This window comes from Coregonus lavaretus (assembly GCF_964263955.1).
Source record: "Coregonus lavaretus genome assembly, contig: HAP1_SCAFFOLD_3030, whole genome shotgun sequence".
Classification (NCBI taxonomy): domain Eukaryota; kingdom Metazoa; phylum Chordata; class Actinopteri; order Salmoniformes; family Salmonidae; genus Coregonus; species Coregonus lavaretus.
The window spans coordinates 42501-60971 of record NW_028162305.1 but is presented as its reverse complement, the minus strand read 5'-3'; the positions used below and the strand labels follow the sequence as shown (position 1 = coordinate 60971).

The following is an 18471-nucleotide window of genomic DNA, read 5'->3' as shown; positions in this document are numbered from 1 at the left end:
CACACAATACCACATAATGACAAAGTGAAAACAGGTTTTTAGAAATTTTTGCAAATCATTACAAATAAAAACAGAAATACCTTATTTACATAAGTATTCAGCCCCTTTGCTATGCAACTCGAAATTGAGCTCAGGTGCATCCTGTTTCCACTGATCATCCTTGAGATGTTTCTACAACTTGATTGGAGTCCACCTGTGGTAAATTCAATTGATTGGATATGATTTGGAAAGGCACACACCTGTCTATATAAGGTCCCACAGTTTGCAGTGCATGTCAGAGCAAAAACCAAGCCATGAGGACGAAGGAATTGTCCGTAGAGCGCCGAGACAGAGGCACAGATCTGGGGAAGGGTACCAAAAAATGTCTGCAGTATTGAAGGTCCCCAAGAACACAGTGACCTCCATCATTCTTAAATTATAGAAGTTTGGAACCACCAAGACTCTTCCTAGAGCTGGCCGCCCGACCAAACTGAACAATCAGGGGAGAAGGGCCTTGGTCAGGGAGGTGACCTAGAACCTGATGGTCACTCTGACAGAGATCCAGAGTTCCTCTGTGGAGATGGGAGAACCTTCCAGAAGGACAACCATCTCTGCAGCACTCCACCAGCCAGACGGAAGCCACTCCTCAGGAAAAGGCACATGACAGCCCGCTTGGAGTTTGCCAAAAGGCACCTAAAGACTCTCAGACCATGAGAAACAAGATTCTCTGATCTGATGAAACCAAGATTGAACTCTTTGGCCTGAATGCCAAGCGTCACGTCTGGAGGACACCTGGCACCATCCCTACGGTGAAGCATGGTGGTGGCAGCATCATGCTGTGGGGATGTTTTTCAGCGGCAGGGACTGGGAGACTAGTCAGGATCGAGGCAAAGATGAACGGAGCGAAGTACAGAGAGATCCTTGATGAAAACCTGCTCCAGAGCGCTCAGGACCTCAGACTGGGGCGAAGGTTCACCTTCCAACAGGACAACGACCCTAAGCACACAGCCAAGACAATGTAGGAGTGGCTTCGGGACAAGTCTCTGAATATCCGTTAGTGGCCCAGACAGAGCCCAGACTTGAACCCGATCGAACATCTCTGGAGAGACCTGAAATGAGCTGTGCAGCAACGCTCCCCACCCAACCTGACAGAGCTTGAGCGGATCTGCAGAGAAGAATGGGAGAAGCTCCCCAAATAGAGGTGTGCCAAGCTTGTAGCGTCATTCCCAAGTAGAATCGATGCTGTGATCGCTGCCAAAGGTGCTTCAACAAAGTACTGAGTAAAGGGTCTGAATACTGATGTAAATGTTATGTTTCAGTTTTTTATATTTAATAAATTTGCAAAAATGTATAACCTGTTTTTGGTTTGTCATTATGGGGTATTGTGTGTAGATTGAGGGGGGAAAAAACAATCTAATCAATTTTAGAAAAAGGTTGTAACGTAACAAAATGTGGATAGAGTCAAGGGGTCTGAATACTTTCTGAATGCACTGTACATCTATTTCATCTACAGTGGCTGTCTATGTGTCAATCGCGCTATACAAATAAAGTGTATTATTATGTTATTATTATGAAGGTCAAGCTGAAGGAGCTGGAGAAGCATAAGATCCAACTGGAGCAGCTCCAGGAATGGAAGAACAAGATGCAGGAGCAGCAGAACGACCTGACTAAACACCTCAAAGAGGCCAAGAAGGTAAAGAAAGAAACCAGCACTTTACCTCACAGTACTACTAATTCATCAGTTTACCTCACAGTACTACTAATTCATCACTTTACCTCACAGTACTTCTAATTCATCAGTATACCTCACAGTACTACTAATTCATCACTTTACCTCACAGTACTACTAATTCAGCCCTTGTTACAGAGACTAAAACTGTAGACAGAACTGTCATCCCGTCATCATATCGGTAGTGGACTCTTGTCATCCTGTCATCATTTACATTTTAGTCATTTAGCAGACGCTCTTATCCAGAGTTAGTGCATACATTATTTTATTAATTTTTTCATACCCCCCGTGGGAATCGAACCCACAACCCTGGCGTTGCAAACGCCATGCTCTACCAACTGAGCTACATCCCTGCCGGCCATTCCCTCCCCTACCCTGGACGACGCTGGGCCAATTGTGCGCCGCCACATGGGTCTCCCGGTCGCGGCCGGCTACGACAGAGCCTGGATTCCAACCAGGATCTCTAGTGGCACAGCTAGCACTGCGATGCAGTGCCTTAGACCACTGCGCCACTCGGGAGGCCACATCATATCGGTAGTGGACTCTTGTCATCCCGTCATCATATTGGTAGTGGACTCTTATCTCTCTCTATCCTCCATGTACTTCCTCTAGGAGGCGAAGGAGGCCCAGGAGGCGAAGGAGCGTTACATGGAGGAGATGGCAGACACGGCTGACGCTATAGAGATGGCCACGCTGGACAAGGAGATGGCCGAGGAGCGGGCCGAGTCCCTGCAGCAGGAGGTGGAGTCACTGAAGGAGAAACTAGAGGAGCTCAGCATGGACCTGGAGATCCTCAAACACGAGATAGAGGAGAAAGGTGAGAGGAGACTAGCACACGCCGCACGCTCACACGCCGCACGCTCACAGTACACACGCACCAACTTTGCTGTTTCATCAGGTTCAGACGGTGCTGCTTCCAGTTACCACGTCAAACAGCTGGAGGAGCAGAACGGCAGGTTGAAGGAAGCTCTCGTCAGGTATGTAAGTGTGTGTGTGTGCGAGAGTGTGTGTGCTTGAGCGTGAACTTGAGCGTGTGTGTATGTGTGTGTGAATACATGCTTACTGTCTGTATAATGAATACAAATATAAACGCAACATGTAAAGTGTTGGACCCATGTTTCATGAGCTGAAATAAAAGATCCCAGACATTTTCCATACGCACAAAAAGCTTATTTCTCTCAAATGTTGTGCACACATTTGTTTACATCCCTGTTAGTGAGCATTTCTCCTTTGCCAAGATAATCCATCCACCTGACAGGTGTGGCATATCAAGAAGCAGATTAAACAGCATGATCATTACACAGGTGCACCTTGTGTTGGGGACAATAAAAGGCCATTCTAAAATGTGCAGTTTTGTCACACAACACAATGCCACAGATGTCTCAAGTTTTGAGGGAGCGTGCAATTGGCATGCTGACTGCAGGAATGTCCACCTGAGCTGTTGCCAGAGAATTGAATGTTAATTCTCTACCATAAGCCGCCTCCAACATCGTTTTAGAGAATTTGGCAGTATGTCCAACTGGCCTCACAACCGCAGACCACGTGTAACCACGCCAGCTCAGGACCTCCACATCCGGCTTCTTCACCTGCAGGACCGTCTGAGACCAGCCACCCAGACAGCTGATGAAACTGAGGAGTATTTCTGTCTGTAATAAAGCCCTTTTGTGGGGAAAAACTCATTCTGATTGGCTGGTCCTGGCTCCCCAGTGGGTGGGGCCTGCCTCCCAAGTGGGTGGGGCCTTAATGAATGTATTTCAATTGACTGATTTCCTTATATGAACTGTAACTCAGTAAAATCATTGAAATTGTTGTATGTTGCGTTTTATATATATTTTTTTGTTCAGTGTATACAGTATGTGTGTGTTTATACATGCCTTGTCTTGCCTCTGCTTCAGGATGCGTGACCTGTCTGTGTCAGAGAAGCAGGAACACGTGAAGCTTCAGAAGCAGACGGAGAGGAAGAGCACGGAGCTGGACACCCTGAGGACTCAGAGAGAGAAACTCCAGGAGGAGATGAAGCTGGCCGAGAGGACCATCGATGAACTCAAAGAACAGGTCAGCACACAGCACAGTCCATGGGTTATAGGGTTCATCTACGTTTAAAAGGGGAATGTCACCCTGGGGGGGGATCTGGGCTTGTTTTCATCAGGTCTGAGGCATTTCTAGGGGGAATGTCACCCTAGGGGGGGAATCTGGGCTTGTTTTCATCAGGTCTGAGGCAGTTCTAGGGGGAATGTCACCCTGGGGGGGGATCTGGACTTGTTTTCATCAGGTCTGAGGCAGTTCTAGGGGGAATGTCACCCTGGGGGGGAATCTGGGCTTGTTTTCATCAGGTCTGAGGCATTTCTAGGACAGTGAGATGTTTCACATATAATTGCCCAGGAGGAAGGCAGGTCAGCGCTTCGCGCGCTGAATGATACACTCTATGACGGCTTCCGGTGTATTGATGGGGGGAGAACTAACAATAAATGTAGTCCTGCTTTGTGGCATTTCGCAAAGGCTCTATGTTATAATGATCATACTATAAGGCATCAATGTGATACTGATCACACTATAAGGCTCTATGTGATACTGATCACACTATAAGGCTCTATGTGATACTGATCACACTATAAGGCTCTATGTGATACTGATCACACTATAAGGCTCTATGTGATACTGATCACACTATAAGGCTCTATGTGATACTGATCACACTATAAGGCTCTATGTGATACTGATCACACTATAAGGCTCTATGTGATACTGATCACCCTATAAGGCTGTACTGTAGTATAGAATATACAGGTGCAGCTCAATACATTAGAATATTGTGGAAAAGTTAACAATTTGAGTGATTGTCACTAATTTTTGGTTTGACAATTAGGCAATTGTTACTATTATTTTGCTGTCAAAATAGGGTTGGCTGAATTCTCAGATTTTTGGGTTAAATAGAGATGTATTAGTATAATAATAATAATAATATCACATAGGTAAAATTTTGGGGCTCATTCAGATCCTAACTCTAAATAATATAGCCTAATATTTAGGCTACTGATAGCTGTGTAATTGATATCAGTACATAGGCCTATATCCTGTAGTATAGAATATACAGGTGCAGCTCAATAAATTAGAATATTGTAGAAAAGTTAAGTAATTTCAATAATTCAATTGACAAAGTGAAACTCATATATATCGTGGATTAATTACACAAAAAGTGAAATAGTTCAAGCCTGTATTTGTTTTAATCTTGATGATTACGGCTTACAGCTCATGAAAACCCCAAATTCAGTATCTCAGAAAATTTGAATATTGTGAAAAAGTTCAATATTGTAGACTCAAGGTGTCACACTCTAATCAGCTAATGAACTCAAAACACCTGCAAAGGTTTCCTGAGCCTTTAAAAGGTCTCTCAGTCCAGTTCAGTAGGCTTCACAATCATGGGGAAGACTGCTGACTGGACAGTTGTGCAGAAGACAAGTCATCAACGCCCTCCCACAAGGAGGGAAAGCCTCAAAAGATCATTGCTAAAGAAGCTGGCTGTTCACAGAGTGCTGTATCCAAGCATATTCATGGAAAGTCGAGTGGAAGGAAGAAGTGTGGTGGGAAAAGGTGCACAAGCAACAGGGATAACCGGAGCCTTGAAAGGATTGGCAAGCAAAGGCCATTCGAAAATGTGGGGGAGCTTCACAAGGAGTGGACTGAGGCAGGAGTCAGTGCATCAAGAGCCACCACGCACAGACCAAGGAGTGGACTGAGGCAGGAGTCAGTGCATCAAGAGCCCCCACGCAGAGACCAAGGAGTGGACTGAGGCAGGAGTCAGTGCATCAAGAGCCCCCACGCAGAGACCAAGGAGTGGACTGAGGCAGGAGTCAGTGCATCAAGAGCCCCCACGCAGAGACCAAGGAGTGGACTGAGGCAGGAGTCAGTGCATCAAGAGCCCCCACGCACAGACCAAGGAGTGGACTGAGGCAGGAGTCAGTGCACCAAGAGCCACCACGCAGAGACCAAGGAGTGGACTGAGGCAGGAGTCAGTGCATCAAGAGCCCCCACGCAGAGACCAAGGAGTGGACTGAGGCAGGAATCAGTGCATCAAGAGCCACCACGCACAGACCAAGGAGTGGACTGAGGCAGGAGTCAGTGCATCAAGAGCCACCACGCAGAGACCAAGGAGTGGACTGAGGCAGGAGTCAGTGCATCAAGAGCCCCCACGCAGAGACCAAGGAGTGGACTGAGGCAGGAGTCAGTGCATCAAGAGCCCCCACGCACAGACCAAGGAGTGGACTGAGGCAGGAGTCAGTGCATCAAGAGCCCCCACGCACAGACCAAGGAGTGGACTGAGGCAGGAGTCAGTGCATCAAGAGCCCCCACGCACAGACCAAGGAGTGGACTGAGGCAGGAGTCAGTGCATCAAAGAGCCCCCACGCACAGACCAAGGAGTGGACTGAGGCAGGAGTCAGTGCATCAAGAGCCCCCACGCACAGACCAAGGAGTGGACTGAGGCAGGAGTCAGTGCATCAAGAGCCCCCACGCACAGACCAAGGAGTGGACTGAGGCAGGAGTCAGTGCATCAAGAGCCCCCACGCACAGACCAAGGAGTGGACTGAGGCAGGAGTCAGTGCACCAAGAGCCCCCACGCACAGACCAAGGAGTGGACTGAGGCAGGAGCCAGTGCATCAAGAGCCACCACGCACAGACCAAGGAGTGGACTGAGGCAGGAGTCAGTGCATCAAGAGCCCCCACGCACAGACCAAGGAGTGGACTGAGGCAGGAATCAGTGCATCAAGAGCCCCCACGCAGAGACCAAGGAGTGGACTGAGGCAGGAGTCAGTGCATCAAGAGCCCCCACGCACAGACCAAGGAGTGGACTGAGGCAGGAGTCAGTGCACCAAGAGCCACCACGCAGAGACCAAGGAGTGGACTGAGGCAGGAGTCAGTGCATCAAGAGCCCCCACGCAGAGACCAAGGAGTGGACTGAGGCAGGAATCAGTGCATCAAGAGCCACCACGCACAGACCAAGGAGTGGACTGAGGCAGGAGTCAGTGCATCAAGAGCCACCACGCAGAGACCAAGGAGTGGACTGAGGCAGGAGTCAGTGCATCAAGAGCCCCCACGCAGAGACCAAGGAGTGGACTGAGGCAGGAGTCAGTGCATCAAGAGCCCCCACGCACAGACCAAGGAGTGGACTGAGGCAGGAGTCAGTGCATCAAGAGCCCCCACGCACAGACCAAGGAGTGGACTGAGGCAGGAGTCAGTGCATCAAGAGCCCCCACGCACAGACCAAGGAGTGGACTGAGGCAGGAGTCAGTGCATCAAAGAGCCCCCACGCACAGACCAAGGAGTGGACTGAGGCAGGAGTCAGTGCATCAAGAGCCCCCACGCACAGACCAAGGAGTGGACTGAGGCAGGAGTCAGTGCATCAAGAGCCCCCACGCACAGACCAAGGAGTGGACTGAGGCAGGAGTCAGTGCATCAAGAGCCCCCACGCACAGACCAAGGAGTGGACTGAGGCAGGAGTCAGTGCACCAAGAGCCCCCACGCACAGACCAAGGAGTGGACTGAGGCAGGAGCCAGTGCATCAAGAGCCACCACGCACAGACCAAGGAGTGGACTGAGGCAGGAGTCAGTGCATCAAGAGCCCCCACGCACAGACCAAGGAGTGGACTGAGGCAGGAGTCAGTGCATCAAGAGCCCCCACGCAGAGACCAAGGAGTGGACTGAGGCAGGAGTCAGTGCATCAAGAGCCCCCACGCACAGACCAAGGAGTGGACTGAGGCAGGAGTCAGTGCATCAAGAGCCCCCACGCACAGACCAAGGAGTGGACTGAGGCAGGAGTCAGTGCATCAAAGAGCCCCCACGCACAGACCAAGGAGTGGACTGAGGCAGGAGTCAGTGCATCAAGAGCCCCCACGCACAGACCAAGGAGTGGACTGAGGCAGGAGTCAGTGCATCAAGAGCCCCCACGCACAGACCAAGGAGTGGACTGAGGCAGGAGTCAGTGCATCAAGAGCCCCCACGCAGAGACCAAGGAGTGGACTGAGGCAAGAGTCAGTGCATCAAGAGCCCCCACGCAGAGACCAAGGAGTGGACTGAGGCAGGAGTCAGTGCATCAAGAGCCCCCACGCAGAGACCAAGGAGTGGACTGAGGCAGGAGTCAGTGCATCAAGAGCCCCCACGCAGAGACCAAGGAGTGGACTGAGGCAGGAGTCAGTGCATCAAGAGCCCCCACGCAGAGACCAAGGAGTGGACTGAGGCAGGAGTCAGTGCATCAAGAGCCCCCACGCAGAGACCAAGGAGTGGACTGAGGCAGGAGTCAGTGCATCAAGAGCCACCACGCACAGACCAAGGAGTGGACTGAGGCAGGAGTCAGTGCATCAAGAGCCCCCACGCAGAGACCAAGGAGTGGACTGAGGCAGGAATCAGTGCACCAAGAGCCCCCACGCAGAGACCAATGAGTGGACTGAGGCAGGAGTCAGTGCATCAAGAGCCCCCACGCACAGACCAAGGAGTGGACTGAGGCAGGAGCCAGTGCATCAAGAGCCCCCACGCACAGACCAAGGAGTGGACTGAGGCAGGAGTCAGTGCATCAAGAGCCCCCACGCACAGACCAAGGAGTGGACTGAGGCAGGAGTCAGTGCATCAAGAGCCCCCACGCACAGACCAAGGAGTGGACTGAGGCAGGAGTCAGTGCATCAAGAGCCCCCACGCAGAGACCAAGGAGTGGACTGAGGCAGGAGTCAGTGCATCAAGAGCCCCCACGCAGAGACCAAGGAGTGGACTGAGGCAGGAGTCAGTGCATCAAGAGCCCCCACGCAGAGACCAAGGAGTGGACTGAGGCAGGAGTCAGTGCATCAAGAGCCCCCACGCAGAGACCAAGGAGTGGACTGAGGCAGGAGTCAGTGCATCAAGAGCCCCCACGCAGAGACCAAGGAGTGGACTGAGGCAGGAGTCAGTGCATCAAGAGCCCCCACGCAGAGACCAAGGAGTGGACTGAGGCAGGAGTCAGTGCATCAAGAGCCACCACGCACAGACCAAGGAGTGGACTGAGGCAGGAGTCAGTGCATCAAGAGCCCCCACGCAGAGACCAAGGAGTGGACTGAGGCAGGAATCAGTGCACCAAGAGCCCCCACGCAGAGACCAATGAGTGGACTGAGGCAGGAGTCAGTGCATCAAGAGCCCCCACGCACAGACCAAGGAGTGGACTGAGGCAGGAGGCAGTGCACCACGCAGAGACATATCCAGGAAATGGGCTACAACTGTCGCATTCCTCGTGTCAAGCCACTCCTGAACCAGAGGCAACGTCAGAAGCGTCTTACCTGGGCTAAGGAGAAAAATAACTGGTCTGTCGCTCAGTGGTCCAAAGTCCTCTTTTCAGATGAAAGTAAATTTTGCATTTCATTTGGCAATCAAGGTCCCAGAGTCTGGAGGAAGAGTGGAGAGGCACAGAATCCAAGTTGCTTGAAGTCCAGTGTGAAGTTTCCACAGTCAGTGATGATGTGGGGAGCCGTGTCATCTTCTGAGGTGTTGGTCCACTGTGTTTCATCAAGTCCAAAGTCAACTCAGCCGTCTGCCAGGAGATGTTAGAGCACTTCATGCTTCCTTCTGCTGACAAGCTTTATGGAGATACTGATTTCCATTTTCCAGCAGGACTTGGCACCTGCCCACACTGCCAAAGGTCCCAATATCTGGTTCAATGACCGTGGGATTACTGTGCATGATCGGCCAGCAAACTCGCCTGATCTGAACCCCATAGAGAATTTATGGGGTATTGTCAAGAGGAAGATGAGAGACACGAGACCCAACAATGCAGACGAGCTGAAGGCCGCTATCGAAGCCACCTGGGCTTCCATAACACCTCAGCAGTGCCCCAGGCTGGTCGACGAGCTGAAGGCCGCTATCGAAGCCACCTGGGCTTCCATAACACCTCAGCAGTGCCCCAGGCTGGTCGACGAGCTGAAGGCCGCTATCGAAGCCACCTGGGCTTCCATAACACCTCAGCAGTGCCCCAGGCTGGTCGACGAGCTGAAGGCCGCTATCGAAGCCACCTGGGCTTCCATAACACCTCAGCAGTGCCACAGGCTGGTCGACGAGCTGAAGGCCGCTATCGAAGCCACCTGGGCTTCCATAACACCTCAGCAGTGCCCCAGGCTGGTCGACGAGCTGAAGGCCGCTATCGAAGCCACCTGGGCTTCCATAACACCTCAGCAGTGCCACAGGCTGGTCGACGAGCTGAAGGCCGCTATCGAAGCCACCTGGGCTTCCATAACACCTCAGCAGTGCCCCAGGCTGGTCGACGAGCTGAAGGCCGCTATCGAAGCCACCTGGGCTTCCATAACACCTCAGCAGTGCCACAGGCTGGTCGACGAGCTGAAGGCCGCTATCGAAGCCACCTGGGCTTCCATAACACCTCAGCAGTGCCCCAGGCTGGTCGACGAGCTGAAGGCCGCTATCGAAGCCACCTGGGCTTCCATAACACCTCAGCAGTGCCCCAGGCTGGTCGACGAGCTGAAGGCCGCTATCGAAGCCACCTGGGCTTCCATAACACCTCAGCAGTGCCACAGGCTGGTCGACGAGCTGAAGGCCGCTATCGAAGCCACCTGGGCTTCCATAACACCTCAGCAGTGCCCCAGGCTGGTCGACGAGCTGAAGGCCGCTATCGAAGCCACCTGGGCTTCCATAACACCTCAGCAGTGCCACAGGCTGGTCGACTCCATGCCACGCCGCATAGATGCAGTGATTCATGCAAAAGGAGCCCCAACCAAGTACTGACTGCATGTACAAGACCATACTTTTCAGAAGGCCGACATGTCTGTATTCAATTTCGCAGTTCATATTCTAATTTTCTGAGATACTGAATTTGGGGTTTTCATGAGCTGTAAGCCGTAATCATCAAGATTAAAACAAATACAGGCTTGAACTATTTCACTTTTTGTGTAATTAATCCACGATATATATGAGTTTAACTATATAATATATAGAATAGACCTATATACTGTATGATATAATATATATAATAGCCTATATACTGTAGTATATAATATATATAATAGCCTATATACTGTAGTATATAATATATATAATAGCCTATATACTGTAGTATATAATATATATAATAGCCTATATACTGTAGTATATAATATATATAATAGCCTATATACTGTAGGATATAATATATATAATAGCCTATATACTGTAGTATATAATATATATAATAGCCTATATACTGTAGTATATAATATATATAATAGCCTATATACTGTAGGATATAATATATATAATAGCCTATATACTGTAGGATATAATATATATAATAGCCTATATACTGTAGGATATAATATATATAATAGCCTATATACTGTAGTATATAATATATATAATAGCCTATATACTGTAGGATATAATATATATAATAGCCTATATACTGTAGGATATAATATATATAATAGCCTATATACTGTAGGATATAATATATATAATAGCCTATATACTGTAGTATATAATATATACAGTGGGGAAAAAAAGTATTTAGTCAGCCACCAATTGTGCAAGTTCTCCCACTTAAAAAGATGAGAGAGGCCTGTAATTTTCATCATAGGTACACATCAACTATGACAGACAAATTGAGGAAAAAAAATCCAGAAAATCACATTGTAGGATTTTTTATGAATTTATTTGCAAATTATGGTGGAAAATAAGTATTTGGTCACCTACAAACAAGCAAGATTTCTGGCTCTCACAGACCTGTAACTTCTTCTTTAAGAGGATCCTCTGTCCTCCACTCGTTACCTGTATTAATGGCACTTGTTTGAACTTGTTATCAGTATAAAAGACACCTGTCCACAACCTCAAACAGTCACACTCCAAACTCCACTATGGCCAAGACCAAAGAGCTGTCAAAGGACACCAGAAACAAAATTGTAGACCTGCACCAGGCTGGGAAGACTGAATCTGCAATAGGTAAGCAGCTTGGTTTGAAGAAATCAACTGTGGGAGCAATTATTAGGAAATGGAAGACATACAAGACCACTGATAATCTCCCTCGATCTGGGGCTCCACGCAAGATCTCACCCCGTGGGGTCAAATTGATCACAAGAACGGTGAGCAAAAATCCCAGAACCACACGGGGGGACCTAGTGAATGACCTGCAGAGAGCTGGGAACAAAGTAACAAAGCCTACCATCAGTAACACACTACGCCGCCAGGGACTCAAATCCTGCAGTGCAAGACGTGTCCCCCTGCTTAAGCCAGTACATATCCAGGCCCGTCTGAAGTTTGCTAGAGTGCATTTGGATGATCCAGAAGAGGATTGGGAGAATGTCATATGGTCAGATGAAACCGAAATATAACTTTTTGGTAAAAACTCAACTCGTCGTGTTTGGAGGACAAAGAATGCTGAGAGAACACCATACCTACTGTGAAGCATGGGGGTGGAAACATCATGCTTTGGGGCTGTTTTTCTGCAAAGGGACCAGGACGACTGATCCGTGTAAAGGAAAGAATGAATGGGGCCATGTATCGTGAGATTTTGAGTGAAAACCTCCTTCCATCAGCAAGGGCATTGAAGATGAAACGTGGCTGGGTCTTTCAGCATGACAATGATCCCAAACACACCGCCCGGGCAACGAAGGAGTGGCTTCGTAAGAAGCATTTCAAGGTCCTGGAGTGGCCTAGCCAGTCTCCAGATCTCAACCCCATAGAAAATCTTTGGAAGGAGTTGAAAGTCCGTGTTGCCCAGCGACAGCCCCAAAACATCACTGCTCTAGAGGAGATCTGCATGGAGGAATGGGCCAAAATACCAGCAACAGTGTGTGAAAACCTTGTGAAGACTTACAGAAAACGTTTGACCTGTGTCATTGCCAACAAAGGGTATATAACAAAGTATTGACAAAACTTTTGTTATTGACCAAATACTTATTTTTCACCATAATTTGCAAATAAATTCATTAAAAATCCTATAATGTGATTTTCTGGATTTTTTTTTCTCATTTTGTCTTTCATAGTTGACGTGTACCTATGATGAAAATTACAGGCCTCTCTCATCTTTTTAAGTGGGAGAACTTGCACAATTGGTGGCTGACTAAATACTTTTTTGCCCCACTGTATAATAGCCTATATACTGTAGGATATAATATATATAATAGCCTATATACTGTAGGATATAATATATATAATAGCCTATATACTGTAGGATATAATATATATAATAGCCTATATACTGTAGTATATAATATATATAATAGCCTATATACTGTAGGATATAATATATATAATAGCCTATATACTGTAGGATATAATATATATAATAGACCTATATACTGTAGTATATAATATATATAATAGCCTATATACTGTAGGATATAATATATATAATAGCCTATATACTGTAGGATATAATATATATAATAGCCTATATACTGTAGTATATAATATATATAATAGCCTATATACTGTAGGATATAATATATATAATAGCCTATATACTGTAGGATATAATATATATAATAGACCTATATACTGTAGTATATAATATATATAATAGCCTATATACTGTAGGATATAATATATATAATAGCCTATATACTGTAGTATATAATATATATTATAGCCTATATACTGTAGTATATAATATATATAATAGCCTATATACTGTAGGATATAATATATATAATAGACCTATATACTGTAGTATATAATATATATAATAGGATGATGGTTGTGTTGTGTTCTGTGTTCCAGGTGGATGGGGCTGATGGTTGTGTTGTGTTCTGTGTTCCAGGTGAATGGGGCTGATGGTTGTGTTCTGTGTTCCAGGTGGATGGGGCTGATGGTTGTGTTGTGTTCTGTGTTCCAGGTGGATGGGGCTGATGGTTGTGTTGTGGTCTGTGTTCCAGGTGGATGGGGCTGATGGTTGTGTTGTGTTCTGTGTTCCAGGTCGATGGGGCTGATGGTTGTGTTGTGTTCTGTGTTCCAGGTGAATGGGGCTGATGGTTGTGTTGTGTTCTGTGTTCCAGGTGGATGGGGCTGATGGTTGTGTTGTGTTCTGTGTTCCAGGTGGATGGGGCTGATGGTTGTGTTGTGGTCTGTGTTCCAGGTGGATGGGGCTGATGGTTGTGTTGTGTTCTGTGTTCCAGGTGGATGGGGCTGATGGTTGTGTTCTGTGTTCCAGGTGGATGGGGCTGATGGTTGTGTTGTGTTCTGTGTTCCAGGTGGATGGGGCTGATGGTTGTGTTGTGTTCTGTGTTCCAGGTGGATGGGGCTGATGGTTGTGTTGTGGTCTGTGTTCCAGGTGGATGGGGCTGATGGTTGTGTTGTGTTCTGTGTTCCAGGTGGATGGGGCTGATGGTTGTGTTGTGTTCTGTGTTCCAGGTGGATGGGGCTGGTGGTTGTGTTGTGTTCTGTGTTCCAGGTGGATGGGGCTGATGGTTGTGTTGTGTTCTGTGTTCCAGGTGGATGGGGCTGATGGTTGTGTTGTGTTCTGTGTTCCAGGTGAATGGGGCTGATGGTTGTGTTGTGTTCTGTGTTCCAGGTGGATGGGGCTGATGGTTGTGTTGTGTTCTGTGTTCCAGGTGAATGGGGCTGATGGTTGTGTTGTGTTCTGTGTTCCAGGTGAATGGGGCTGATGGTTGTGTTGTGGTCTGTGTTCCAGGTGGATGGGGCTGATGGTTGTGTTGTGGTCTGTGTTCCAGGTGGATGGGGCTGATGGTTGTGTTCTGTGTTCCAGGTGGATGGGGCTGATGGTTGTGTTCTGTGTTCCAGGTCGATGGGGCTCTAGGGGCTGAGGAGATGGTGGAGACTCTAACAGAGAGGAATCTAGACCTGGAGGAGAAAGTCAGAGAGCTGAGAGAGACCGTCGTTGATCTGGTGAGAGACTGACCACACCACAGACTAACTGGGACAGACAGAGACTAACTGGGACAGACACAGACCAACTGGGACAGACAGAGACTAACTGGGACAGACAGAGACTAACTGGGACAGACACAGACCAACTGGGACAGACACAGACCAACTGGGACAGACACAGACCAACTGGGACTGACCACACCACAGACTAACTGGGACAGACAGAGACTAACTGGGACTGACCACACCACAGACTAACTGGGACAGACACAGACCAACTGAGACAGACAGAGACTAACTGGGACAGACAGAGACTAACTGGGACAGACAGAGACTAACTGCGACAGACACAGACCTACTAGGACAGACACATACCAACTGGGACAGACACAGACCAACTGGGACAGACCCACCACAGACTAACTGGGACAGACACAGACCAACTGAGACAGACAGAGACTAACTGGGACAGACAGAGACTAACTGGGACAGACAGAGACTAACTGCGACAGACACAGACCTACTAGGACAGACACATACCAACTGGGACAGACACAGACCAACTGGGACAGACCCACCACAGACCAACTGGGACAGACTCACCACAGACCAACTGGGACAGACACAGACCAACTGGGACAGACCCACCACAGACCAACTGGGACAGACACAGACCAACTGGGACAGACTCACCACAGACCACCTGGGACAGACTCACCACAGACCACCTGGGACAGACACAGACCTACTAGGACAGACACAGACCACCTGTCATCGGTCCACTCTGTGACCCTGTGCTGTGATTGGTCCACTCTGTGACTCTGTGCTCTGATTGGTCCTCTCTGTGACTCTGCAAAGCAGTACCACAACACAATATATTTTAGCCCGAACGCTGCAGCAGAAGCGAACTCCTTCATCCTCGAACTCTTTCGTCCGCTCCCATGTGTGCATGCTCTCTCACCACTGCATGCCAAACACATTGGCTGGGGATCGGCTGATGGCTCGGCGGGGAAACTAATTTAAACCTGTCTAAAGGCTGATAGATAAGAGTCTAAAGGCTGATAGATAAGAGCAGGCTATATGAATGCAGCGCCAGAAAAACAAGTTCACAAACAAATAATCTAAGAATGTGCTTAGTGTTCTCATAAGGATGAAAAAGGTTGAGATGAATCCCGTCTGTAGGTGTAGCCTTCATGCGGCAGGATATTCTTTCCACGCACAGAGGATACATTCGGCTTCCATTGCAGCTTGTTCTGACCTCCTAAGAATAATGAATGCTGAGGGTAGCAGTGCAAGCTCTTTTCAAGCAGAATATGTGGATTATTAGCATATTGCAATTCGATTGCTGGACTATCGAAGCCATCCATCTAACCCATTTATTTAAAAGCTGCAGATCCCGGCAGTTCGAAGATGATTGTTTCAAAGATATCGAAGATGATAGTTTCAGAGATAATCAATTGAGCCTATTTCTTGTTCATTAGCAGCTTAAATCTCTTCGCCTACTCGTCTTGTGCAATGTATAGCCTACTGTAGTGTTTATCTGTCTGGACTGTCTGTCTGTCTGTCTGTCTGGACTGTCTGTCTGTCTGTCTGTCTGGACTGTCTGTCTGTCTGGACTGTCTGTCTGTCTGTCTGTCTGGACTGTCTGTCTGTCTGTCTGTCTGGACTGACTGTCTGTCTGTCTGGACTGTCTGTCTGTCTGGACTGTCTGTCTTGGTGAGAATGTTAAGTTAATCATTATTTTACATTTAAGTATGACCTCCTGAAACTAGAACCATCATTTGTTCTGTGCTTTTGAAATAGCCTAACATTTTCGTATCATAATAAGACTAAATTAAACGACTTAGGCCAAATGGATTTTGTGATGTTGTCCTATATTACAAGGAGTTAAATATACTGTTAAAATGTAGGAGGAAAGGCAGACATTTAGATAAACACTGGAGGGAATGGCAGACATTTAGATAAACACTGGAGGGAATGGAAGACATTTAGATAAACACTGGAGGGAATGGAAGACATTTAGATAAACACTGGAGGGAAAGGCAGACATTTAGATAAACACTGGAGGGAATGGAAGACATTTAGATAAACACTGGAGGGAATGGCAGACATTTAGATAAACACTGGAGGGAATGGCAGACATTTAGATAAACACTGGAGGGAAAGGCAGACATTTAGATAAACACTGGAGGGAATGGAAGACATTTAGATAAACACTGGAGGGAATGGCAGACATTTAGATAAACACTGGAGGGAATGGAAGACATTTAGATAAACACTGGAGGGAATGGAAGACATTTAGATAAACACTGGAGGGAATGGCAGACATTTAGATAAACACTGGAGGGAATGGAAGACATTTAGATAAACACTGGAGGGAATGGCAGACATTTAGATAAACACGGGAGGGAATGGAAGACATTTAGATAAACACTGGAGGGAATGGCAGACATTTAGATAAACACTGGAGGGAATGGAAGACATTTAGATAAACACTGGAGGGAATGGAAGACATTTAGATAAACACTGGAGGGAATGGAAGACATTTAGATAAACACTGGAGGGGAAGACAGACATTTAGATAAACACTGGAGGGAATGGAAGACATTTAGATAAACACTGGAGGGAATGGAAGACATTTAGATAAACACTGGAGGGAATGGAAGACATTTAGATAAACACTGGAGGGAATGGAAGACATTTAGATAAACACTGGAGGGAATGGAAGACATTTAGATAAACACTGGGGGAAAGGCAGACATTTAGATAAACACTGGAGGGAATGGAAGACATTTAGATAAACACTGGGGGAAAGGCAGACATTTAGATAAACACTGGAGGGAATGGAAGACATTTAGATAAACACTGGAGGGAATGGAAGACATTTAGATAAACACTGGAGGGAATGGAAGACATTTAGATAAACACAGGAGGGAATGGAATACATTTAGATAAACACTGGAGGGAAAGGAAGACATTTAGATAAACACTGGAGGGAATGGCAGACATTTAGATAAACACTGGAGGGAATGGAAGACATTTAGATAAACACTGGAGGGAATGGAAGACATTTAGATAAACACTGGAGGGAATGGAAGACATTTAGATAAACATTGGGGGAAAGGCAGACATTTAGATAAACACTGGAGGGAATGGAAGACATTTAGATAAACATTGGGGGAAAGGCAGACATTTAGATAAACATTGGGGGTAAGGCAGACATTTAGATAAACACTGGAGGGAATGGAAGACATTTAGATAAACACTGGAGGGAATGGCAGACATTTAGATAAACACTGGAGGGAATGGAAGACATTTAGATAAACACTGGAGGGAATGGCAGACATTTAGATAAACACTGGAGGGAATGGAAGACATTTAGATAAACATTGGGGGAAAGGCAGACATTTAGATAAACATTGGGGGTAAGGCAGACATTTAGATAAACACTGGAGGGAATGGAAGACATTTAGATAAACATTGGGGGAAAGGCAGACATTTAGATAAACACTGAGGGAAAGGCAGACATTTTAGATAATAATTGTGTTTCTGTGGTCCAAATTTCATAACCACAAACAGCAAAGTTTTCAGACGTTTTTCCATTGGTAGGCCTACCCCATGTACTGACGTGTCTCTCCTCGTTCTGAAAGCCTGCTCACTGATGTCAGTGAATTAATGGGCAATCGATAGTCATACATAGCTGATAATTGTGACTTGACCCTTTTTCCCCATTTTGTTACGTTCCAGCCTTATTCTAAAATGGATTAAATGAAATGTTTCCCTCATCAAACTAGACCCAATACACCGTAGTGACAAAGCGAAAACAGGTTTTTTATCAATGCTTGCAAATTGATAAAAAATTGAAAACAGAAATACCTTATTTACATAAGTATTCATACCCGAAATTGAGCTCAGGTGCATCCTGTTTCCATTGATCATCC

The 18471-nt window shown here is 47.1% G+C and overlaps 1 protein-coding gene across 1 annotated transcript in view; it reads left to right on the top strand.

Moving 5' to 3' along the window:
* Positions 1-1549: 1549 nt before the first annotated feature.
* Positions 1550-18471, top strand: part of LOC311119372 (dynactin subunit 1-like) — a gene marked incomplete at both ends in the record, with an annotated part of 55995 nt that continues 39073 nt past the window's right edge. The window contains 5 exon segments of the mRNA XM_084194084.1: positions 1550-1672; positions 2321-2525; positions 2607-2685; positions 3604-3763; positions 14444-14548. Of these exon segments, the coding sequence (XP_084050210.1) occupies positions 1550-1672; positions 2321-2525; positions 2607-2685; positions 3604-3763; positions 14444-14548 (672 nt within the window).